Below are 27234 nucleotides of genomic sequence, written 5' to 3'. Positions count from 1 at the left end.
GTCTAAAAATTTACTGAATAATTAGAATAACTCGACGTCACGAACCAACAAATACTAGTAATAGGAATGATAAAAAAATCAGTCAAAATACGGGTATTCGCATAGATTACTTGCGATTTGGGGTAAGATGGGAACCTGTGAAATTCCCACTACCCGCCCACATGAAATGGATGAGGATGGGGATGTAACTAGGTACATGCTCTATAGGATCCGTTAAATCCACGTGAATATAAAATTACTGATTTATCCTATTTTATATATACATAGTAATCCTAATTTCTGTCAAAAAATTATGTTATGTTATTATGTTGAAATATATTTTTATATATGTCTTTTAAATGTTATTTTTTATAATGAATATGTTATGAATTTTTTATTAAATTATATTGAATTGATTATTTTATGATTATTATATTATGATTTTTTTTGTTATTTTTAAAAAAAATTCAAAAAATATTTGTAGGTATCTGTGTTTCTTTGAAGGAATAATTACATAAGGATTTGAGATGAAGATGAAGATAGTACGGAAGATATTTTTTTAAGATGAAAGTGAGGAACAGAAATGGGGCTCATCGCGCCCTTAAGTGTATTCATTATTATCTCTAACTCGCAACGAATATTCAATTCGAGCCGATTTGAGATGGATCACGTAGAATTCACGTGCATTGGGCCTTAAAGTAATAATGAACATAAGTCGTATTTTGAACCTTAATAATAAGCCTAGATTGATCTTGCTTGTTTAAAAGTCTTATTATATCTAAGTATATATTGAGTTAATGCATGTTTTGAGTCATTATTATAATAAATACTATACTATTAAATATTTTTATATTTAGTATATATAAAAGTTGAATATACTTACAAGAATCAAGATATTTTTTAATTTAAATTAGAATTTTTTTTTATTTTTTTCTCTTTTAATTTTAAATATTGTTTATCAATGCAATAAAAAGTGAATAACAATAATCATTCACATAATTAAAATAGATCATCTTAATATATATGACATTATATATACCAAATATTATTATGTATCATAAATATTTTTTTTTTTTTTAAAAGATAATTTATATGTAAATCAACTATTTTTTGTATGCTTTATTTTATATTTTTTATTTTTAATATGAATAAATTAATGAATTTAATATGAAAAATATAATTTATATTATTTAACATACGAAATAAATAGTTAAGCCATAATTTAAAACAATAAATATAATAATATAAATACTTACTTATTTATTAGTATTAGAAAAACATATAAATAATATAAACCGATTTTCTTAGGTGGAAAAGCAATAATAAAAGTTTTTAATTAGGTTTATTATATAATAAAATAATTATAAATAATTTTTTAAATAATAATCAAATATAAAATTACTATTTTTACATACTATAAAATTTATAAAAATATTTTAGACAATAAATCAACCTTCAATAAATTATACATTAGTTATATCAAAGAAAATAAATAAATTATACATTAAATATTATTTACGTCTTCATATATATATATATATATAGTGCACCGAAAAATATCGGTGCACCAGTTATTTTAACCGTTGATTTTAATTAATATATATTATATATATTTTTTATAATTCAGATCAACGGTTAAAACAACAGGAGCACCGGTACTCCTGGTACACTTGAAATAATATATATATATATATATATTAAATTATAATTTTTGTAATCTAATTTATAGTAATTGAAATTATTAAATGTCAAATATTATGCACCTAACTAATTTTATTTTTGTTATTAAAATTAAAAAAAGTAAGTTTTTAATCAATTTTAAATTTAAATTTAATTGTATAAAAAAAATATTTTAAATTTTATTTTATTAATCAGAATTAATTTTAAAATAAAAATTACTTTGTATATAATATTATATGATAATATAGTCATTTATTTTTTTCAATGACAATTATTTCTAAATAAAATGGTATACAGAATTGGAGAAAAAATATATTTATCAATCTAGGAGTATAATTCAATAAATTATATATTAAATAATAAAAATTATTATGATTTCTCTTTACAAAAATTAATAGGTATTTTAATAATATTATCAAAAAATATTAATTAATTTAATAACTTTGTAATGACATAAATTTATAAAATTAGAAATTTAAAAATTATAAAATAAAATGTGAAATTTTAACTCGGAACAATATTCATCATATTATTTTGACGTCAAAAATAAATATGATACCAACAAATAAAATTGTCACAAATAAATTTTAATAAAAATAAATTTCCACAAGTATTGCTATTAAAGTAAAATTATTTTACTTTAAAGATAAATATTATTTTTTTTACAGTATTTTTTAACTCAGCAGATCAAAAACTAATCCATTATATATTAAAGTTCTATTTATTAAAGGTTTATTGTTAATTAATGAGTTGCTATATATAATTGTAATACTAATTTAAATAAATGAGTGACATAACTACTGAACCAATATAAATAAGGTAAACTTTCGATTGATTTTTATGGTTATGGAACTAATGAGTGTGTAGTCATCTATTATGGGGTATTGGGGTGCTTAACCACAGTGTGGGGGCAGCTTTTTGGGACATTAGGCACGAGCAATTCGGATGGTCCGAATTGCTGAAGAATAAAATATATGGTGCAAATCGGATGGTCCGATTTATAAGGAGCAAAAATTTAAATTTTAGATGGTGCAATTCGGACCGTCCGTTTTATTTATTTTTTTAATAAATTGAAAAAACAATTCGTAGGGTCCAATTTGATTATTATAAGATTATTTTGAGGGGGAGGAGAGAGCAGATCGAACCCTGCGATCTGTGGTAGCAATACGGACCGTCCGATTTGTAATGGAGAATTCGGACGGTCCGATCTGTCCTTACCTGATCCCACACTATTGTAAAGCACACACTCTCTCCATAAATCCGTGCTACTCCAGACCCTTCTCCATAATAGAAATAAAAAGCGTAAACTTTCCTTTAGTTATAATTTTGTAAAATATTTATAATGATAATTATTATATATATTATTTATTTATTTTTTATAAATTTTTTTATATATTTTTATTTATTATTTCTTGCCGTATACGGAAACATATACCAATACTTTTCCTTTTAAAATTTAAGATTCGTGAATGAAGTCGATAATGATGCAACTTTTAATTTGTTTCCATATCAAAATTATGAACGTATATCTTTCTTTATGACTGCAAAACATAATGACTATTATTCTTAGAAATATTAGATAAATAAATTATTTTTGAAATAAGTTTAACTAAATTTTTTTATGTATTTTTTAATTAATTTTTATTATGTTAATAAATTATTAGATCAACTTGATTAAATTTAATTATTAAAATAATTTGATCACTTAGTATTACATTTCAAAAATTATAGTGGTTATATTTAACGATGAATTAAAATAAAAATAATTTTTAATAAATATAAATTAAAAAAATTGCATTTGGTATTTTTTAATATTTAAAATAATTTTAAAAAATATAAATATTATGATGAATAAAAATAAATATAAATATTTATTAATATAAGATTATATTATACTTTTTAACTTAACAAAATACAAAATAATTCTAAAAAAGATCTTTATAAATATATTTTTTTAACTTTTTAAAATTAAAAATATAAACACGTAATCTTTTTAATTTATTAAACCCAAGCAATTGTATTACTTGGCCAAGTTATTTTAAAAATTAAGTTCAACTAAATTAGTCTAATAATTTATTAACACAATAAAAATTAGTTAAAAAAAAGACATGATATGAAAGAAAAAAAAAGACTCGATTTAATTTGGTTCCAAAAATAATTTGTTTATTTGACATTTCTTTTTACGAAATATAAAATCAAGTACTTATACTTTCAAAAATTTAAACACTTCTCTAAGACTAAGAGTATGTTTAAAATAAGTATAATAATTTTGTCCATATTGAATATGTCATATTTTTATAAATCATTAAATTTTATTAAATGTTAATCAAAATTTATTCTGTAAAAGAAGAATATTGATAGATTGTAATAAATATAAAATACACTAAACGCCACTAGTATAAATATAAATAAATATCTTTTAATATACAATACTTTAAATAATAAAAATAGTTTTTTATTTTCAAATAATAAATATAAAATCTATAAATACAAAAAATATAAATTATTTTTATTTATAAGATCAATTATCATGCAATAAAATTTTTATAATATTAAAAGATTATATTAAAATAATATTTTAAAATGCAACAGTTATATTTTTTGTATATTACTTAAAAAATAACTAGATTGTTATATTAAATTATTAACTAATTATTTTGTTAAAATATTATTATATAATATAAATTTTTATTAAAATATTTATAAAAAATATAATTTATTTAAAACATTTAATGTAATACATAAAAATGTTGACTTTTTATTTTTTTAAAAAAATATTTTTGAATATAAAAGAAAAACGCATGTATGTTTTTTTATGGAAAGTAAAAAAAAAAAGAAAAACGGTCTATAAGTCGCATTTAAGATCATTTACATTAATAAATTAATAGAAGGCCATTGCTTAAATGTGCATAGAAATTGGTTACACATATGTCATCATAAATGAATTTATGTAAATTGAATAAGACAAACTCAATTTACACATATACATATAAATTGAATCAATCCAATTCAATTTATGTACAAATGTTCAAATTCAAGTAAAGCAAACTAACATATTCAACTTACTAACAAAGAGAAATAGAAAATAGTAAATCGAAATAATGATTCCATTTACTAATTTTTCTGAAAGAATAGTGAAAGTAACTACTCAATGTTACATTATACTCACTCATTCTAGTAACATTATATTGCTACTCTACTACACACTCGCTCTCTAACTTTCTTATTAATTCACTTTTATTTACTAAATATCTATAAAAAAAATACTTAAAATAGCAAATATTTTATAATTTAATAAAAAAAATTTGGGTTTAAATTTTCAAATAACAAAAAATATTTTAAATATATTATATATTTTTGAATTAATTACCATTCATTCATTATATAAAGTAAATATCTATTATAATATATAGTTATTATTTGTTAATATTTAGTTATTATAAAATAAATATCTTGCTTTTAGTAAAAAGTTTATATCTGTAGAAAAATCTCATTTGATTTTGTTTCTATTAGTGTTGCGATTCTATTCTGCCTTTTACCAAGACTAAGAGTGGGCAATAATAAATAATAAATAATTTAAAGAAAAAAAAATTGGTCGTATGCATGCACATTTAATTTTGAGCAAGTCCAGATTTTATGCCCAATTTGTGCTCAAATTTATTTATGGTCAAATTTGTGCTCAAATTTTAAATTTATTTATTTATGGTTCGGTTTTCTGCCTTTCTTTGCAGTTAATATATACTTATATATATACACACATTTAGTATATGCTTGCATTTATATTCTGTATATTTTGCATTAATCTTGTTTATTGAATTTCATAGTGAAAAATCAGAAAAGAACATATATCAGTATGGCTAAAATTATGTATCACGGCTATTTCTTTCTTCTCTTCCTCGTCATGAGTTTTGTGATCCAAGTTGCCCATGTGAGTTCTCTCATTTGCTTCCTGAAAACTCTAATTAATTTTCCTTCCCTTGAATCATACTCAGATTATGTTACATTATAAACTCTAATTTTCATTAACCTTTAATCTTTATTTTCTTACACCGTTAAATTCTACAGGGTGGTGGTGAAGGCTCACTAACACCAGAACGTACGTACTAATCTGGAACTCATTGTGTTAAATTAACAAACTTTGTATTCTAGATATGATACTAATAAGAACATTACTGTTTAGACTTTAGAGTATATAAATCTCCTTAAAGATATTTTATTATGTTGAGATTTTTATTATATTTTTTATGATTTTTGTTTAAGTGAAAATAATATATCTGATTAAAATAAAAATTTATATGTCTTATTTTTATAAAATTTAGAGACTTTAATATAATAAAAAATTTTTAGAAATAAAAATGTTTGAAACAAAATTTTTTAGACTGTATTGTTTATATGCAGAATGTGGGGATGCATGTGATTATCGTTGTTCAGACACACAATACCTGAAGGCATGCTTAACTTATTGCAACCTGTGCTGCCAAAAATGCTTATGTGTGCCATCAGGAACCTATGGTCACAAGGAAGAATGTCCATGCTATAACGACTGGAAAACCAAAAGAGGAGGCCCCAAATGCCCCTAATTCAATAATCCCTGGCCCCCTATTCTATTATTCTTCTTAATTATAGTTCTTTTTTTTCTTTACCTTTAAATAATCAATAGCACTTAGCACATTGGCATGGGGAAGAAAGCTACAAATATCAATAAAAATATATATTTTTTTCATATAGAAATGTGAAAATAAATTATCATGTACGTAAGTAATGGCAGCGTATTGATTATTATTATTATTATTATTATTATTATTATTATTATTATTATTATTATTATTATTGTTGTTGTTGTTGTTGTTGTTGTTAACATGTATAATAATTTAAAGAAAAAACCTAAAAAACTAACATTAATTCAGTCAACTAATTCGAATATATACCAACAAATAAAAAAATGAATATCAGAAGAAACATCTAAAATTAAAAATAATAAAACAAATTTAAAAGTAAAATAAAATAAATTGATTTAGAATAAATAATTTAAAATTTTAAAATTTATTGTGTGGGATTTAAAATTTATGGGCAGATACTAGGGCGAGGGGTTGGTAGAAGAGCAAGCAGGGTTTTTTGACAGAAAAAAAAAACTTGTATTTAAGAGAGTTAGTGTGTAAAAAAAAAACAAAAATATATAATTTGCAAAACTAATAGAATATTAGGCTTAACCCTCTACTTTCTAAAGCCATATATATATATATAATATATATATAGTAGTGCTGGGTATAAGTATAGTTATCAGAATTGAATCGGTAATTAATCTGGTGAAATTATTGGGTCACCGAATTATTAATTTAACTGGTAGGTCACAGATTAAATCGATTGATTCGATTATAATTAAATAATTATATAAAATTTAATTTTTTGTTATAATAATTTTTTTATACAAAAATAAGTTTTTTTAATATTTTAATAATTTATTAATTAATTATATTAATCAAATATATGTTAAAAAAGAGTTAATATTAATAAATTATCAATAACAAAAATATGGTATAATTAATAAAAATATTTTGTTTATTTTTTAATTTAGAAATATTTAACAACATTTAATTTTTTAATAATTATGTAAAATTAAAAAATAATTAATTTAAGTGAATAAATATAAAATAAAAAATTTAATTAAATTAAATATAAAAATTACTCATTAAAATAAAAAGACAAAAGTGTAAGAAGATTTTAAATTTTGCATGACTAGAAGAGTTAATAAAATAAAATGATTAATTAGAATATCTCTAATAAATTATAATATATTTATAAAAAAACACCTATAATATTAAAGAGCATCTTAGCCTAGTGGTTACAAAGTCCTTTATGCTCCCGAGCGGTGATACTAACTTTTAAAATTGGTGCATGCTGTTGACGTCATCATGCGAGCTCTGTGGTTAAAATGTCCACAAACTTAACATTGTGGCATGTTATTGGACAAAAAGAAACGACCACCGCCTGTAAATTTTTTACCATAGGCTCTTTCAACCACCAAAACCTCTTCCAAAAAATTATGAAAATGAAAAAGAAGATTGAGTAAGGTGTGCTTGAGCAAGAAGAGAATTATGTTTATGAAATTTCTCAGTCATGTCATTATGCGACAAAATTGATGTCTCAACTTTTTGTAGGGAATACAATCCTTGCTTAGTTGAGACAGTAGTGATGATAAAATTTTGAAAATCTTCATTAAGACCCTCTAAAAGAGCATCAATATGTTCGTCAGTAGTTAAAAAAAAATTCAGAGATACTAAAGAATCAATAATTTTCTTGATTTTCAAAACATACTCAACAACTATGAGACCTTGTTTTTTTTATATTCTTCAATTGAGCTTTTAGTTGCTTAATTATGTACCTAACAGATTTTAAAAAATAATCTTTAATTCTATTCCAAATAGCATAAGCAAAAATACAACCAACCATTTTGATCTCGAAGATTTTCTCTATGGAAGCAAGAAGTCAGGATATAATATTGTAGTCTTTTTGTCTCCATCTCTTGTATACAATGGAGAGGACACCAATAACACGATTGTCATCAGTAATATATTGAATAAAAATTCTTTTAGGATGTAAATGATCTTCCAAATCTTTACCAAAGATAACAGATAAAGACTGCTATTGTTAGGTCCTATTGTTATAAAGAGGAAGATGAATAAGAAGATACAGAAGAATTTGAATTTGCAGCACTGGAAGCCATGACTTGTATTCAAGAACGAAGCTCTTGATACTAAGAAGAGATTAGAGAAAGCAATATTTTCTTGACAGTAAAAGAAAAATAAAAAAAATTTGTTTTTGAGAGAGCTAGTGTGTACGAAAAACAAAAATGTATAATCTACAAAATTAACAGAATATTAGGATTTAACTATCTGCTTACTAAAATCACGTATATATACAAGTATAATAGTGCTGGCTATAAAGATAAAATCTATTAGAACAAAAAAATATGTTTTATTCCCAAAAATAGGAAGCTCAACAACAATTTTATGTGCTAACGAGTTATAACTCAAATGGCATAATCTTCTCATACTCATTTAGAGATTGCAGGTTCGAGTCTCATTCCTAACTTTGAAAAAAAAAACAATTCTATGTAACAAATTAACTATTTTTGCTAACTAATTCTTCATTTTCAGTTTTTCACTAACAGTGAGAGTGAGTAAATTTATTTAGTTATAGTCAATAATTAATTATTGGTTGTGTTACAATATAGATGTCCATTCAGTGTCTACTCAGCATAATTCATTCTTCCAATCAAGTACTTTTGGGAAGTACAAACATTAAAGAATAAACGGTACATGTTTTCCAATATTTGAAAAAATGAAACCTTGCACATGTATAAATCAAAACATAGGCTGGCATTTGACACACAATAAAATATAAAAACTTTTTCTCTCTCTCTACGTGCAATACATAAAGTTCTTCTTTTTCTTTTCTCTTCATATACTATAACATATAATATTAGTAAATATATTAATCATCCATATTATATTGAGATAGTAATCGTGATGAATATTATTATTAGAGTTATCTAATTATATTTCTTTATTTTATATTTATTTCTCTTCCTTATTTATTTTATAACACGTTATCAGTACGAGACTTGATCAAATTTTAAGAAGACTCAGGTAACAAATTTTCATTATGTTAAAGTCCTCTCATATTGAATTTAATACTCTTGATATATCTGGAAACAACTATTTATCATGGATACTAGATGCTGAAATTCATCTTGATTCAATGGATCTTGGAGATACCATTAAGTCTGAAAATAATGTATCCCAAAATGATAAAGCCAAAGTCATGATCTTTCTTCGTCATCATCTTGACGAAGGATTGAAAAATAAATATCTCACATTAAAAGATCCTACAAATCTATGGAAAGACCTTGAAGAAAGGTATAATTATCAAAAGACATTGATACTTTCCTCAAACCCAATATGAATGGACGCACTTGCGTCTACAAGATTTTAAATCCATAAATGAATATAATTCAGCAATGTTTCGAATCACCTCACGAATAAAATTATGTAGGAAAAAGATAACTGATAATGATATGTTAGAGAAAACATTCTCAACCTTCCATGTCTCGAATGTGCTCCTACACCAGCAGTATCGAGAAAAAAGATTTAAAAAATATTCTGAGCTAATTTCTTGCCTTTTTGTTGCTGAACGCAACAATGAGTTACTCTTAAAAAATCATGAAGCGCGCCCAGCTGGTGCCGCCCCATTTTTTGAAGCAAATGCGGCAAATCATTATTCCAGAATAGGTAAATGGCAAGGGGTTAGTAAGAGAAAAAATTATAGAAGGAAGAAGAATTATATTCACAAGAAAGGATCTCACCAAAAGTGGGATAAAGAAAGAAACACTGGGCAAAATAAATCAACAGAGGATGAATGTTTTCGTTGTGGTGGAAAGGACCATTTGTCGCGTACCTGTCGTACCCCAAGGCACCTAGTCGATCTTTATCAAGCATATTTGAAAAATGACGACAGAGGAAAGGAGTCGAATTTTGTTTCAATTGATACTGAAAATTCCACTACTCATTATGATGTATCTGATTTCTTTGAGGATCCTGAAAAAAATATCGGTCATTTGATCAATGATGGAATAGTTTAATATGTGAGATTGTTAAATATTCATATAAATAAATAATGTAAGAAACGTATTATTGAGTTTTACTTTCTATGTATTTAAGTTTCAAATATGATGTATATAAATAATGAAATATTAATATTTATGTTTAAGAATTTTAAAATCATTAATTGTGTCAAGTTTTAAAAATAATAATAATAATAGTGATAATAACAAAATTTTAGTATATGACATTATTTTCTTAGAAAAATAATTCCAATCAAGAATTTAATTTAACTATGCATGTACTACTACTAATTTTATTATTATTATTTGTCTTTGAAGAAAATGGCAAGGACATATAGCGAAGATGTTTGCCTTGCGGATAGTGCGAGTTCGCACACCATTCTCAAAAGTAATATATAGTTTACTCATCTTGTGTCAAAAGAAGAATATGTTAATACTGTTATTGGCTTAGGTAATGTGATAGAAGGCTCTGTAAGTGCTATAATTTTGTTTCCCGGAGGAACAAAATTCATAATAAATCATATACTATTGTCTACTAAGTCTCTAAGGAACTTATTAAGTTATAAAGATATTCGCCAAAATGGATATCATATTAAAACTATGAATGAGGAAAATTATGAGTACTTATGTATCACAACTCATGATTCAAATAAAAAAGTTATATTAGAAAAGTCACTCTCACTCTCATCTGGATTATATTATACCAAGATTAGTGCAATTGAATCACATGCCATTGTAAACCAGAAGTTTAATACCCCAAATGAATTTATAACTTGGCATGATCGATTGGGTCATTCGAGAACAACTATGATGCGAAAAATTATTGAAAACTCCCATGGACATTCACTAAAGAATCAGAAGATTTTTAAATCTAGTAAATTTTATTGTGCTGTATGTTTTCAAGGAAAGCTAATTTTAAGGGTATCACCAGTAAAGATTAGATTTAAGTCTCCTAAATTTCTAGAAAGGATTCAAGGCGATATATGTGAACCTATTCATCCACCGTGTGGATCTTTTAGATATTTTATGGTCCTAATAGACATATCTTCGAGATGGTTACATGTGTGCTTATTGTCTTCTCGCAACCTGGAGTTTGAGAGATTACTTGCTCAAATTATTCGATTAAAAGCACAGTTTCCAGAAAATTCAATAAAAGCAATTCGTCTTGATAATACTGGTGAATTTACTTTCCAAGCCTTTGATACTTATTGTATGGCTAATGGAATAAGTGTTGAACATCCTGTAGCTCATGTTCACACACAAAATGGGTTAGCAGAATCACTCATAAAACGCCTCCAATTAATTGCTAGACCCTTACTTATGAGAACAAATCTCCCAAATTCGGCTTGGGGGCATGCTATTACATGCCGCAGCACTTATTCGTTTGAGGCCAACGAGTTACCATCAGTTCTCTCATATGCAATTAGCTTTTGGCCAACAGCCAAATGTTTACCATTTAAGAATATTTGGGTGTGCAATATATGTTCTCATTGCACTACATTCTCGCACCAAAATGGGACCCCAAAAAAATTGGGAATATATGTTGGATATGATTCTCTCTCTATAGTAAGGTATCTTGAGATACAAATTGGAGATGTATTTAAAGCTCGATTTTTGGACTGTCATTTTGATGAATCAAAATTTTTAATATTAGGGGGAGAGAATAAGCTTCCTGAAAAGGAACTTAATTAGAATGCATCATCCTTGATGCATTTGTATCCTCGATTAGGGCAATGTGAACTAGAAGTTCAAAAGATTATACATTTGCAAAGAATAGCAAATGAATTGCCTTTTGCATTTTTTGATACAAAGGGGATAACCAAATCTTATATACCATCGAAAAATGCCTAAATTCGAATTAATGTCCCAGTCAGACAAATAGCCACTGAAACAAATTCACGTTAGAAGCGTGGCAGGCCTGTCGGTTTCAAAGACAAAAATCCTCGAAAAAGAAAAGGGGTAAATGCATTTCTGTTGAAAAAGATATAGTAAAGACACCTGCAGTTGTCCAAAATTCTGATATAGTTTTAACGCCAGAAGACATTTAGGTACCTGAAAATTGTGAAAATGACAAAATCTCGATAAATTATGTCTTTACAGGAGAAAAATTGTCAATGAAATATTTGCATATAATGTGACATTAAATATCATGCATGAAAGTAAAGATCTTGAGCCAAGATCAGTTGAAGAATGTCGACAAAGAAATGATTGGCCAAAATGGAAAGAAGCCACGAAGGTTGAGTTAGACTCACTTGCAAAATGTGAAGTATTTGGACTTGTAGTCCGTACACCAGAAGATGTAAAACCTGTTGGATACCGAGGAGTATTTGTGAGAAAACGAAATGAGAAAAATAAAGTTGTACGCTATAAGGCTCGACTTGTGGCACAAGATTTTTCACAAAGGCCCGGTATAAATTATGAAGAAACATATTTCCCTGTAGTGGATGCGATAACATTGCGTTATTTGGTCAGTTTATCTGCATATCATAAACTGTATATGCATTTAATGGATGTGGTAACAGCCTACTTATACGGATCATTAGATCATGATATCTATATGAAAGTCCCTGAAGAACTAAAGATATCTAAACCATCCAATGATTATTCGCAGGGGTTATACTCAGTTAAATTGCAAAGATATTTATATAGTCTAAAACAATCTGGACGAATGTGGTATAATCGTCTTACTGAGTATCTGGCCAAAAACGGATTCAAGAATGATGATATCTGCTCATGTGTTTTCATAAAGAAATCTGCATCTAGATTCATTATAATTGCCGTGACGTTGATGATTTAAATATCATTGGAACTCTTGAAAAGATTCCAACAATTATAAAAACTCTAAAAGAAGAGTTTGAGATGAAAGATCTTGGAAAGACTGAATTTTGTCTCGACCTGACGGCCTGCAGATTGAGCATACAAAAAATGGGATCTTCATTCATAAAAAAAACATACACAGAAAAGATCTTGAAGAGATTTTATATGGATAAGTCACATCTATTAAGTACCCGAATGGTCGTAAGGTCTTTGGATGTGGAAAATGATCAATTCCGTCCTAAGGAGGAAAATGAAGATATCCTTGGTCCTGAAGTACCATATCTTAGTACCATTGGAGCACTAATGTATCTTGCTAATAATATACGACCTGATATATCATTTGCTGTGAATTTACTAGCAAGGTATAGTTCCTCTCCAACCAGAAGACATTAGAATGGAATCAAACAAATCTTTCGATATCTTCATGAAACGATTCATATGGGATTGTTTTATCCATATCGATCCAAGTCACAATTAGTTGGCTATGCTGATACTTGATACTTGTCTAATCCACACAAAGGGAGATATCAAACAGGATATCTATTCACATATAGTGGTGTAGCTATATCATGGAGGTCCACGAAACAGATGATAGCAGCAACCTTCTCTAATCATGCTGAAATACTAGCGATATATGAAGCAAGTCGCGAGTGTTTTTGGCTTAGGAGTTTGATCCAATATATTCTGTTATCATGTGGACTGATTGATCAGAAGATAGCTCCAACTGTCCTATTTGAAGATAATACAGCATGCATTGTTCAACTTAAGGGTGGATACATCAAAGGTGATAGAACAAAACATATTTTAGCCAAATTCTTCTTCACTCATGATCTTCAAAATCAAGGGCCAATTGATCTCCAATAAATTCGCTCAAGTGATAATCTGGCAGATTTATTTACAAAGTCACTCCCAAAAACCTCTTTTGAAAGATTGGTACATCATATTGGGATCGATGCGCCGATTTCGAGATATTAAATAATGTCGACAAGAGGGGGAGACTGTACTCTTTTTCCCTTGGTCAGGTTTTTTTCCCATTGGATTTTTCTTGACAAGGTTTTTGATGAGACAGTCTCTATCACAAAGAATTTTGTACTCTTTTTTCTTTACTAAAATTTTTTTCCATTAGATTTTTCTTTAGTAATGTTTTAATGAGATATAATCTTAAACGGACATCCAAGAGGAGTGTTACATTATAGATGTCCATTCAGTGTCTACTCAGCATAACCCATTCTTCCAATCAAGTACTTTTGGGAAGTACAAATATTAAAGTGAAACTTTGCACATGTATAAATAAAGACATAAGTTGAGGCATTTGACATACAATAAAATATAAAAACTTTTTTTTTCTGTGCAATATATAAAGTTCTTTCTCTTTTCTCTTCATATACTACAATATATAATATTAATAAATATATTAATCATTCATATTATATTTAAATAGTAATGATGGTAAATATTATTACTAGAATTATATTATTATATTTTTTTATTTTATATTTATTTTTTTTACTTATTTATTTTAGAACAGGTTGAAGTGTTGAACTTGACTATTTTTTGTTATCTGTCTAGTGAGTTTGAATAATTTATTTTTGTTTTGAAATATACGTCATCTTCTAAAATTCTATATATCGTGATTTCATATATTGTGAATAAATTATATTTGAAACAGGGTGGAGCTAGGATAAAGTTTAGGGAGGGCTAAAGTTTAATTTTTTTAATATAGAAGGACTAAAATCAAAATTTTAAGGGGGCTAAATCAAAATTTACACATAATTTATAACAAAAAGTTAAAATTTAGGGGGCCACTACCTCCCTTTTTGTGTAAGTAGTTTCGTCCCTGATTTGAAATACATACATTAAATTATTAATATATTAAAATAATTCTAGAAAATAGATATTATCGGTCTTATTTTAATACTATAAACTCTTTATATTTATTCATATAATATGCAATAAAAAAATTTTTAAAAAATAAGAATAAAAAAATATCATCACCAATTTTCGAAGGTGCCAAACTTTTTCGAAACACTTCATTTAAGATAAGTAGATAACACAACACAAAAGTTTTTCTCACACGACTAGTTTGGTTTCATTGAGGGACATGGTGACTCTGTTATTGGTCCAAGCACTTGAAGCCGTGTTATATGGGTTTGTCAGGTTACTATCATCTTATATATGAACACAGAATCTTAGGAAAAACCCCAAGTTTTTGTTCTACTCATGGAAATTGGAGTTCTTCTTTTCCTGCTTTTCAGTTCATGAACATGTATAGATTTAAATCAAATAATTACGGTTAGAATGCTTTTGAAAAAAAAAATCCAGGATTATGTTAAACTCAAACCAAAAAAATATAATAAATGTAAAAACTCACATATACTTAAAAAAAAAAAAAAAAAAAGAAAGAAAGAAAGACCCACATGCTTTATCTTTAATTCATGGCGTCAGCTATATCGCAAGGAAGCCCATACTTAGCAAGCAAAAGATGCATACAATTAAGATCCATAACGTGGAGTGTATTTAATTTATTAAAAATATTATTTATACACTAAAATCAGTCGAACACAATATATTTATATTTGTGTATAAATATATGTCTAATTTTAATTTTTTTTAATACTAAATTACTAGAAAACACTATAGAGTACCCGACTCATTTATTTAATTTAATAGATTTCCTCACCTAACTTTCTTCAATCTTTATGTGTGTATGTGGTGTGTAATTGTGTATTATTGATCTACCCCAAAAGATGAGGCTTTTTCTCTACACTGATTTTCTGTTCTATTTTTTTTTTTCTTTAAGGAACCAAGTTATTAGTAATTTGCATTGGTCAGATATAAAGGCATTATTTTTAGTTAATTTGCATGTGGAAAAAATATGGAAAAAAGAAATTTCCCAAAGATATGAAAATATCTTATCTTACCAAACAGGGCATTCAGCTTAGTTACTTTCATGTGTCAAATAAAATTTTTCTTTGATAATTCTACATGGTAAAAGGCATTGTCTTAATAAAATTCAATAACTATTCAGAAGATTATTCATATTAGTTACTTCTCTTTTGTAAAATGTATAAAAAACTCTAGATCGATATATGCACGATATCCATGCTAGGTGTTAATATATAAATAAAAAGTAGGGGTTTAAGTATCATTCTGATTTATAAAGTATAGGTCAAAAAAATTTTTTAACCTTTTTTTATATACAAAATCGTCTTAAGGTTTAACTTGGTTTTAAAATCGTCTTTACCTTATGGATCAAAATCGTGCAGAAGTAACAGTAAAAATAGAGGCAGAGGTGAATCGTAGACAGTTTCTTCTTCTTTCCTTTCTTATTTTTCTTCTTTTCTCTTCCTTTCGCAATAGCAGAAATACTCTTTCTCTTTTATTTTATTTTATATTTTTTTATTATAGATAATTTAGTCTAAAATTTTAATATTTAAATAAAAAAAATAATTTTAAAATTTTGTTTTAAATTTTAAAGACAAATTTATATATAAAAAAAATAAAAATAAAAAAAATTTAACTTATATTTTAAAGATTAAAATTATATTTAACCCTAAAAAATAGTATCTTCCATACATTTATGGTAACATTATCGTACAGTTAGCAATAGAAAGTCCAACACTATCAGCTCTTATATATAATTACTGCCAAGACTATTATCTGTTATAATACATCGTTATCAGCAACACCCAATCACAAATTGCCACCGCAACCACGCCATAATTGCCACCACTCCACCTTCTGCTTCGCTACGTCATCAACCGAGTTTGAAGGGCAATGCTCTTTGATGTGAACAAAAAAAATTAAACGATAAGCGCTTTTGTGAACTTAATTTTGACATTAAGGTAAACGTGGAGTTAATAAAACAAAATTAATAATCACAAGTTCACAACAGTAAATATGATATTATTGAGCAAAAACTTAGTGTTAGGAAATTACTGATAAATTTATATCAATATTATTAAAAAAATGAATATAGAGAATTATTTTTTGATTAGTTAATATTTTTTTTAAAAAAATTATTATTTAAAATTTAGAATTTAAAAGTGAAGGTTTAGTATTTAATATGACCAACGACAGTAATAAAGATTTTAATTCTCTAAATTTTAAATTTTATTTTAAAAAAAAAAGTATAATCTTTTATTATTTATTTTATAGATAAAACTAAAAAATATATAAAAAAATTATTTAAAAATAAAAAATATTTTATTTTTTAAAATAAAAATTTAAAATTTAGAATATTCAAATGTTAGTGGCAAACAACGATAGAGTGGCCGGCTTAGTAGAGTCTTGTTGTGTTGAAAGTTGAAACTTGAAAGAGAGAAAATGTTGTACAAGAATAAGAGTATAATTTTAAAAGACATTAAGTGGAAATTGATGATTTCTAATATTTCTCTTCCCACAAGTCAATATCCATTGATTCTGTATGCACACCGATAAGAATTAAGAAAATACCTATTTTAAAAATATTTATAATAATAAAAAATGAAAATGATGAATTTATTATTAATATTTTAAAGTACATATTATTTATCGCAATAAAATGCTTGTAAGTGTGTGCAAAAATGATAGGTGGCAACTACCATACACCTGTCAGGTTGGAGAACAGATGGAAAATTTATTTTGGAAGGTGGAGTGTGTAATCCAAGCAATGGCATTATCCCAAAGCTTAGATGAAGGCTATGGTGTTAATTACTTGCCTCACATTTGGATATCTTTTCTATTTTTATCTTATTCAACAAAACCAATAACCAAAAATGCATACAAGTCAAGTGCATTCCATCAATTATCAATTATTGCACTAATAAGGCAGCATAAATAATTGAAGAAGGATAGAGAAGTAATCTTAAATTAATTAATATTAGTTTATTTTCTTTTATTGTAAAATTATTTTTTTAATTTTAATTTTTTCAACGACGTATGATTTAAAAATTGACTTGTAAGATTTAGAATTTAAAATAAAAAATAATTAAAAAATTAATTGATGTTAGTTAAAAAAATTAACTGTAGAGATAAATTTTAAATAAATAAATAAAATGAAAAATAAATTATTAAAAAAATATATTAATAAATTTTTCTGAGATAGTAGATATAAATACACTATTTCTAACTTAGTCCTATAATTAGGATAAAAAGTCGTAATTTAAACTAACTTGTCTATATTTATTATTTTAAAAAATTTTATTAATATTTTTTTTAAAGACTAATCTATTTGAAATATAAATTCTCAAAAATTTATTTCTCACTCAACTCTAAATAAATAAAATTTACAAAACCACAAGATATGCTAATAAATGCAGAAAACATAAACAATAAAGTCATGAATCTATTATCTATATATAGAGAAGGCTACTCCTATGCTACTATTCATTCCATCACATTCACATTCCAAAAGAAACAACACTTTCTTTGTTCAATTCTCTCCTATTTCTTTTCCTGCATCTAAAAAAAAAATGATCAGTTCCAAAAGTACAAGAAATCTAGCACTCTTGTTGACTTCAGTGCTCCTTTTTGTTGGTTATGGAAGCTCAGATTTGAACCAAGACAAGCAAGAATGTGCTGACAAACTAGTTGGATTAGCAACTTGTCTTCCATATGTGAGTGCTCAAGCAAAAACCCCAACAGTAGATTGCTGCAGTGGCCTCAAAGATGTTATTGCAAAGAGCAAGAGATGCCTCTGCCTCCTCATCAAATACCATGATGACCCCAATCTTGGCCTCACCATCAATCTCACTCTTGCTCTCAATTTGCCAACTGCTTGTCACACACCTGCTAATATTTCTCAATGTGTTGGTTAGTAACATATTACTTACTAATTTTAGAGTTAAGTTAGGTAATTTCATTTTTAATATTGTATCATATCATTAGATGTGTATTGTTTATTTTACTTCTTGAACTATTTGTAGTGGTCTTTATTGATGTGAATTATGTCATGTTTTGTTCCTCTTTTGCTTTTCAGACCTTTTGCATTTGAAACCTAACTCTCCAGAAGCCAAGGTGTTTTCAGGGGTAGAAAGTGGCACCGGCAAAAACAGTACTGCACCAGTTCCCAGTGGTAACTAACTAACTAACTAACTAACCATTTAGCATATTCAATGGTTTGGAATCACTTGATTTGGGATTTAGCACATTCAATGATATTTTGTGCTGCTTGTTATTTTGGTTATTCTTCTAACAATTTTTCTTTTAATGTTGTGTGATTTGTGACCATGAAAATTAACTGCAGCTAGTACTGCAACTGGTAGTGCAGCCAAGGAAACAGGCACTGAGAGCAAGAGTGGTGCTGACTGGGGAAAGAATTGGATTGTTAATGATGTGATATGTGGGATTTTACCTTTGGTTCTCATATACCAATTCTTCTTCATAGTATTTTGATCAAGAGTACAAGAATTATTGAAGAGTAGGATATGTTATTGGCTATTATTATGATGTCTACTACGTTCTCAAGTTTTGCATGTTTAGTTTTGCAATTCTTATATTATTTTATTATTGTTATTATTTTTAAATTTACCCCAAAAAGAAAAAATTATCAAGAAATATTGAAGTGTGTATCTCGTACTGCTAAATTAATTGTTCTAGTTGTAGTTGGTGTTACTTACCCTGTGTTGTCCCATTTTTTATTCTTAACTTACTTCTTTGCAGTGTGTGTCCATCTTGTGTCTCTAATGCGTTATTAATTTTCCAACTAATGGAACAATTTAAGGGACCCGCTATTTAGGCCTCACATGCTTGAAAGCTTTGAATCACTTGGTCCTTCTCTTTACAATTGGTATCCAATTATTAACTTAGTAGTTATGAACTTATGATGATGTTGACGTATTCTTAATGTGTTTTCTTTCCCTTAATCAAACGGAACTACTTCAAGATTGAAACTGGTGCATGTTGATTGGTTGGTTTCAAGATAGATAAAGTCTAGTCCTGTTCTTAATGTGTGGAATGTATACACTCTTTTCGTTTTCGAATAACCAGTTCTGTGTAGATAGTGGGATAATCTTCTTCGTAGGGACAAGTAGCAACACAAAAAAACAAAAGAAGGTTATAAGGCTACAAAATGCGTTAGCCAATAGCCATCATTGTTGGCTTGGCGCTAAGGTCTCCCTCCTGTCCTTCGTATCCATTCTCGTAAATAGCATCTATATTCTGTAGTTCTTACCCCAAGAATCTAAAAATATCAAGGAATGAAGAAAGGACTAAGATCCTTTTGCCTAAAAAAAGAGGTAAATCTTGAACATTGAGGAGATCAAGCCATTTTGAAGTTAGACGCAATATATACTTTTTTTCTATTTATATTACCAGTTTAATGAAAGAGTATGACTTTGAAAGGACCAAATTGACATTTAAAAGGACAGAGCTCAAGCATTTAAGACGACTTTTCATAATATATAGGCACAATTTGCATCATTAATTTTTATTAAATCCATATCACTGAATCATACATCGACTTAAACTTAAAATTGAAAACACAAACTGTGGATTGCCACCTACACAATTTGATGGTCAGCAAGCGAAATGTAAATTATACTTCTATTCACTGTAGCGTTGTAACATCAAAGTCTAAATTAAGGCAAGAAACATCTTACAACAACAATAATAAATTCAATGAAATGTGATGTCTGGAAGCAACCAAAAAGAGTGACAATTTACGCCAAAAAGTACTTGTATGGGCAAAAAGTATGCGAGTAGCACTATGCTCTTGGCTCTTAAACTTACTCACATACATGCAGCATTCAACCAAACATGTTAGTCCCAGGAAAAGGTATTAAACCATCTTTCAAAGAAAATAGAAAAGATAGGAGCCATCAGATTAACGGTCATAATCAAGATCAGCGAGAAGAAAGGCATGATTAAACTGCACTAAAAATTGTAAATCAGTATGAGATCAATATCACTTCACTGGGTAACCTTTTTTTCTAATTTAGATCAAATAATTTTCTTTATTTACTACTTTCATACATTCTGGAGGTAAGGCTTAGTTGGTAAAGCATATATCCTTTGACCAAATAATGGTTGCAAGTTCAAGTTCAGCTAGAGCCAAAAACCTGCGCCAATTTTACACTCTATACAATGCATTATAATGTCAATGCTCTGTTTTAACTCTCACATCTCCATTGGCTAGTGCACTCTGTGCTTGAGATGGACGTTTCAATTCCTGCATTGATGCAAAATAAGGTCAAGATTGATATTCCCCAAGTATTAAAGAACTGACGTTAGTTGTCATTATTCATGAAATTCACTATGGAATCAATTTTACTCCAAGCCAGGTTCCTTCTTTTTCCAAGCTGGTACATATGAGGTTTGAGACAAAGCAAGAGGGATAGGATCAACTATGGAAAAGTGCTATCAATAGGGGGTTGCAACCAAATGGCGAAAAATAGGGGGATGAGAAAGAAAATAGTGGAATAACCACCAGAATAAATTTATCTTGAAAACAGTGTTCAATCACTGTTTCTTCCTTTGTATCTTTATGAAATATTTAATCAACTGGTCTTGTTGACTCAAAATTGGGTGCTGAGCACTGACAAGGAGACATGTAACACTACATACTATATTAGAAAATACTCCTCTTAATAATGGGCAGGAATGGGGCTTCCTATTCAACATGAAAGTTGAAATGGCTGTAGTTAGTAAGAGCTTATGGTGAACAGAAAGGAAGAGAGAAGGATGACATTTCAAGATGGCGTAAGTTACCTCAACCTAAAAGCAAACCCCATTCTTCCCCCTTCCCATAGTATACATATTCATCTCTACATGTTATAAGTGATAAGCTAGAAACAACTCAATTACGAGGAATTCTTTTTTAGAGTTCGATTCGGCAATGAAATAAAAGACCAAATAGGTAATATTTACCGCAGCAGAAGCAGCACGACTCTCCCTAAAAGTTTCAACCTCGGCAGGGAAGTTCTGCTCCAATTCCTCCAAAAGATTCTTGCGAAAACTCTGCCCCATACAAAAGTGATAAGATGAGTGAAAGAAGTTCAACAAACATAAAGAGGGAAAAAAAAGCAGCAATCCTAAGACTAAATCCCCAAACTAGTCTTTCAGATTTACGACTTTACTATTTTAGTCCCTCAAATCCAAAATTCACTATACTGGTCTCCGAGATTCAACTTTGGACACCATACTAGTCCCGGACCTTTTCTAGTATTGAGTCAGCGAACGAAGTGCTGAACTAGCTCTGACTTACCACCCTAGATACATGGCTAAATGACGCCGTTTCATTTTGGCACTTAAACAAGGCAAGACAAGAAGACGAAGAAGAGTTTATATAATGTCCAAACCGTTTTATCTTCCTTCATTCTCCAAAACAACCTTGTTTTTGCTTAGTTTAAGCGTCAAAACGAACAAAAATCATTTAGCATTGTGTCTAGCGTCGCAAGTCAGAGATAGCTCGGCATTCTGTTCACTGACTCAATGCCGGAAAGGGTATGGTGCCTGGAACTAGATCTCGGAGACCGGTATAGTGAATTTTGAATTTGAAGGACTAAAATAATGAAAGCCATGAATCTTAGAGACCACTATGGGGATTTAGTCGCAATCCTAACCTCCCAACAGAAAAAAAAAACTATAACCAACCTTCAAAGCATCAGTCTTTCCTTTGGTGATCTGATTCTTTGCAATGCAATTGTTTAAAACGTCTTTGGTAAATTCGTCTGGATTCTTCCCATCATCAATTAAACTAAATCCAGCCGTAAATCATCAGTTAAATTCGCACGTAAAAAGGGAATTGAAAGTGAATTATTAGGTTGTGAATAGAAACACATGGAACAGTAGAAGACTCACTTCACCACCTCCATAGGAATTTGAATGTTGCACTTCTCAGCCAATTTAACCATGTTGTCAAGCTCTGCAACAAGACCATTGCTGGACATTTGACGCAAAAATATGATCAGCAAATACAATATCTAACAAGGCGAAAAAGGTAAAATAGAGAAAGAAAAATCACTATACGAAAAGATTAAAGGTACATACATGCGTTGGAGGAGAGGCATTTGAAAAGCAGCATTGTAAGTAGATACCGTAAGATAAAGCTGATGGATGAGGCCCAAGGTTTTCTGAATGGAGTCACTGACTTGGCTCAACTTTTGCATAGAATCATCAGCTCCTATTGCAGAAGCTGCAGTGTCATTAGATTGAGAGATCAATGTCCCATTGCCACTAGTTCCACCATTGCCCCCAACAGCTGCACTTTGTGATGAATCCATTCGTTTTTGTCTACAACCTGAAACATTTATTGAAAATGTTCAATCCAAACTTCTTTCGACATCAATCTTTTTCTTTCTCAATTATCGATTCAACTTCAGTATTTGAAAACCCTATTGTTCCAAAGTAATTTTGAATGGAAATAATTATCAGAATGAAAGCTTAAAAAGAAGGAAAGCTCACAAACAACTCTTGAGAATTAGTACCAAGAAGTTCTCAAACGGCCAAAGCTAACGATGTGCATTTTCTCTACTTGCAATTATCATAAACTCAATATATAAAAATCAATCTGAATATTGGGACAGCAAATAGGCAACAATAGAAAGTGAGGAACAGAAATAAATATTGTAATACTCGTTCACATAGATGCTATTAGTACACACAGTTATCGAGTGAATGACTATTGAGGAACACCATACCGCCATATGTGAGTTATTTTGGATTCAAATCAAATGTTTTCGGATGGTTAGATTCGAGAACGCATTAACAAGAAATTGAATTTAGATCAACAGAATTAATGGAAACAATATCAACGACAGCGAGGGACGAACCAATCGAAGCAGAGGGAGAGATGGCGGCGGCGAAGTGACTTGAAAGAACGTCGAGACGGTTTCGAGCAGCAGCGAGGTGAGGGAATAAGGAGAAAGAGGGTTTGGGGCTTAGGGCTTCTTTCTTCTTTGTTTTTTCAAAATTCAATTTTCGCAGTTACTCATTTTGTTTGGATCTGGAAAAGAAGCAATAAAAAGAAGGAAGGAATGAAATAACTTGGTTTGGTTTGGTAAAGTTTTTAATTTTTTAAAGTAGTTTATAAAGGATTTGTTTAAGTGAGTTTTTAAGAAAAGATTTTTTTTAATTTTTTTTTTAAAGACTTTATAGGAAAGACGTAAAAGTAATTTTATGTTTGGGTATTTCATGTAAAAAAATCTTTTTTATCTATTAATTATGTTTGAGTATAACAATATAAAAGGGGTATGTCTAAAATCAGCCCAACCATTTTATGCACATTAGATGCGCTACCTTTTATGAACTATTAAATTTTATTAAATGAAAATCAAATGATATTATGAAAGAAGGGTACTAATAGACTTTATAAATATAGAATATATTAGTATATATATACATAAATATATTTTAATATAGAATATTTTAAAAATGGCAAGTATAATCTTTTATTTTAAAATAAATATAAAATATATAAATATTACACAAATATTTTCAAGTAATATAAAATAATTTAATTTTTTATATTATGTAATTAAAAATAGTACGGTATAATAATTAATCTTAATAAATAAAAGATATTTTTTACATATTTATATGTTTTATATTTATTTTAAAGTAAAAGATTATACTTGTCATTTTTAAAATATTCTGTATTAAAATATATTTATGTGTGTATATATTAATATATTCTATATTTATAAAGTCTATTATTACTCCTCTTTTATAACATCCTTTGATTTTCATTTAGTAAAATCTAATGGTTCATAAAAGATGGCGCATTTAATGTGCACAAAATGGTTGGGCTGATTTTAGACATACACATATAAAAGTATTTTTTTGTTTATTTATTACATAAAAAACATCTTTCTTTTAAAAAAAAAATCTTTTAAAAAAAGATGTAAATTACAGCGTCTCAAAAAAATTTTTTTTTTTCTAGTTTTGTGTCTAAACAAACACAAAAGCTGTCTTTTAAAAGACATTTTTTTAAAAGCAGCCGCACTTATGTTTGATAAAATTAAATTAAAAATGACTTTTAATAAGCACAAGTATCTAAGTTGTATTTGGTAAAATAGCTTTTAAAATTTGAAAAAATTATAATAAACATGTTTATAACGAAAATAATTTATTTTTTCAAATTCTTTAAAATTTTATATAATATTTTAAAATAAAATAATTTTAAAATAAAAAATTTATAATAAACATAAATATAATAAATAAACTCTTTTATTATTTAACTTTAAAATTTTATATAACTATCATAAAAATTTATTTAACCTCAATATCATCATTAAAAATACTAAATTACCTAACTCAAATTTTAGAGACTAATAGTTTAAATATTTACTTGATTGTACTAATATAATAGAGTTATCTTTAGTCAATAATAAAATTTGTATGTAATCTAATTTTAGTACTCACAAAAAAATAATATAAATAAATAGAAGTTCATACCTAATATGTGATAGAGATATATTTGTGTTAAAATTTGTGAAGATTAGGTTAAAATTAAAAAATAAAAAATATATAAAAACTGTGTTAAAATTTGTAAATGTTAGAATGAAAAATTAGAAATATATGAGGATTTCAATAGCAATATAATAGTGAAAAATATGTGCGAAAAAATAAATAAAATTTAGCAAGTACAAACTAACTTTTAAAATTTTTTGCTTAAATGCTTTTAAAAATACCCTTAATTTTAAAAAACGACAAACAGAAGCACTTAAACTTTTTAACAAAAGCACAAGTATGCTCTACCAAACCCAGTCTTAGAAATCAGGAATTTAGCATGCCTTTTTGCGTTTTACCGTTGTATATATTTTTTGAGTTTCATCCAATCGATTGCATAATTTTTTTAAGGAGTAAATTTAAAAATTAATTTTTTTCTACTAATATAACAATATACTATTGATTATTAATTAAACTATTTTAATTTTAAATGTATACTTTTTTTTATTTTTTGGTTTATGTAAGGACCTAACTAATAAGGTAGTCATGAAATATATTTTTTATAAAAAAATCTGTGTTTATCATTTGCAATTTTTTTATATTATTAAATTCACCCCGTTCTAAAATCAACTGTAATGATTTAATATATTATAAATGTAATCATTATTAATTTTAATATCATAAATTTTTGTAGGATAAATTTAAATTAATATTTTTTAATAAATATTTTTTTATACAAAATTAAACACTAATGAAAGGAAAAGCAAATTCAACTAATGAAGGGAAAACTGAAATCCCCTCTCCATAAGCTACAATTATCAGTAAAAAATATCTTAAATTTTGTAAAAATAGTTTACAATTAAACACCAAGGCACATTTTTTGTCCTTTTCTTTTTGGGTTACATCAAGCACAATATTTTTCTATTAAGAATTTAAAATACTCTAAAGAATTACAAATACTTTCCTATTTAGTCACCAAAAAAATACTTTCCTATTTTTAAAAAAAACATAATTTACTAATTCTATAATTTTGATTTTGAACTCCACCTATGTTATACCTGTAATACATAGCCAATTAATATGTGCATTTTCTCTAGAAGTGTATAGTCTAGTAAGATGGAATATATGGAATGTAAGTTCGGCCGTCGAATGAAAAATTCTAATACAAAGGTGAAGATTGGAGAAAACATCCTATAAAAAAGTTAAAAGTTTTAAGTATCTTGGGTGTATTATATAGGGTAATGGAGAGATTGAATAGGACATAAATCATAGGATTCAAGCAGATTGGTCAAAATGGCAGAGTACGTCTAGTTTTATGTGACAAAATAGTGCCTTTAAACTCTATCGCACTGCTATTAGATCGGCTATACTTTATGGTGTGTTGAGCGGCCAAAAGAGAACACGAACATAAGTTAAGTGTGACAGAGATAAAGATGTTGAGATGGATGAGTGGTCATACGCAATTTGATAGGATAAGGAACGAAGATATAAGAGAGAGAGTTGGAATAACACCTATTGTGGAAAAGATGGTAGAATCGCATCTCAGATAGTTTGGAGTTGGACATGTGAAAAAAAGACCAACAGAACACCTAATCAAGAAGGTGGATGAGATGAAAGATGGATAAAGGGTGAAAGGTAAAGGAAAACCTAGAAAGACCATTCATGAAGTGGTAAAACGAAATATATATGTAAATGGTCATAGACATGATACATGATAGAACTCAATAATATCATTTGATCCAAGTAACCGACCTAAGCTAGTGGGA

At 27.5% G+C, this 27234-nt stretch overlaps 3 protein-coding genes across 3 annotated transcripts; 2 read left to right on the top strand and 1 right to left on the bottom strand.

The window, feature by feature from the left end:
• The first annotated feature begins 5450 nt into the window (after positions 1 to 5450).
• Positions 5451 to 6345, top strand: LOC107634150 (peamaclein-like). The gene is made up of 3 exons (XM_016337726.3): positions 5451 to 5587; positions 5725 to 5755; positions 6058 to 6345. Exons 1-3 carry the CDS (start codon positions 5513 to 5515, stop codon positions 6237 to 6239), a joined length of 288 nt encoding a protein of 95 aa, XP_016193212.1. The 5' UTR covers positions 5451 to 5512; the 3' UTR covers positions 6240 to 6345.
• A 12040-nt stretch (positions 6346 to 18385) lies between these two features.
• LOC107634151 (Bifunctional inhibitor/lipid-transfer protein/seed storage 2S albumin superfamily protein) lies at positions 18386 to 19697 on the top strand. Its single transcript, XM_016337727.3, has 3 exons — positions 18386 to 18892; positions 19059 to 19154; positions 19326 to 19697. The coding sequence occupies exons 1-3, from the start codon at positions 18457 to 18459 to the stop codon at positions 19472 to 19474; spliced, it is 681 nt and encodes a 226-aa protein (XP_016193213.1). The 5' UTR covers positions 18386 to 18456; the 3' UTR covers positions 19475 to 19697.
• Positions 19698 to 20940: 1243 nt separating this feature from the next.
• LOC107629447 (Mediator complex, subunit Med10) lies at positions 20941 to 24015 on the bottom strand. The gene is made up of 6 exons (XM_016332249.3): positions 23851 to 24015; positions 23069 to 23318; positions 22880 to 22960; positions 22673 to 22775; positions 21947 to 22036; positions 20941 to 21248 (listed from the first exon to the last, which is right to left on the bottom strand). The coding sequence occupies exons 2-6, from the start codon at positions 23299 to 23301 to the stop codon at positions 21177 to 21179; spliced, it is 579 nt and encodes a 192-aa protein (XP_016187735.1). The 5' UTR covers positions 23302 to 23318; positions 23851 to 24015; the 3' UTR covers positions 20941 to 21176.
• Positions 24016 to 27234: the final 3219 nt, after the last annotated feature.

This window comes from Arachis ipaensis, chromosome B3, assembly GCF_059453495.1.
Source record: "Arachis ipaensis isolate K30076 ecotype BB chromosome B3, ASM5945349v1, whole genome shotgun sequence".
Classification (NCBI taxonomy): Eukaryota; Viridiplantae; Streptophyta; class Magnoliopsida; order Fabales; family Fabaceae; genus Arachis; species Arachis ipaensis.
Note: the sequence above shows the minus strand (reverse complement) of the source record. Positions and strands in the feature narration are given on the sequence as shown.

Excerpts from the sequence above, each read along its gene's own strand:
- LOC107634151 (XM_016337727.3), top strand. The coding sequence starts at position 18,457 with ATGCTACTATTCATTCCATCACATTCACATTCCAAAAGAAACAACACT. Across the intron at positions 18,893-19,058 it reads TAATATTTCTCAATGTGTTG|ACCTTTTGCATTTGAAACCT; the intron begins GTTAGTAACATA and ends TTTGCTTTTCAG. Across the intron at positions 19,155-19,325 it reads TACTGCACCAGTTCCCAGTG|CTAGTACTGCAACTGGTAGT; the intron begins GTAACTAACTAA and ends AATTAACTGCAG.
- LOC107629447 (XM_016332249.3), bottom strand. The coding sequence starts at position 23,301 with ATGGATTCATCACAAAGTGCAGCTGTTGGGGGCAATGGTGGAACTAGT. Across the intron at positions 22,776-22,879 it reads ATTCCTATGGAGGTGGTGAA|TTTAATTGATGATGGGAAGA; the intron begins GTGAGTCTTCTA and ends GGCTGGATTTAG. Across the intron at positions 21,249-21,946 it reads GTCGTGCTGCTTCTGCTGCG|GAATTGAAACGTCCATCTCA; the intron begins GTAAATATTACC and ends GCATCAATGCAG.
- LOC107634150 (XM_016337726.3), top strand. The coding sequence starts at position 5,513 with ATGGCTAAAATTATGTATCACGGCTATTTCTTTCTTCTCTTCCTCGTC. Across the intron at positions 5,588-5,724 it reads TTGTGATCCAAGTTGCCCAT|GGTGGTGGTGAAGGCTCACT; the intron begins GTGAGTTCTCTC and ends TAAATTCTACAG. Across the intron at positions 5,756-6,057 it reads AGGCTCACTAACACCAGAAC|AATGTGGGGATGCATGTGAT; the intron begins GTACGTACTAAT and ends GTTTATATGCAG.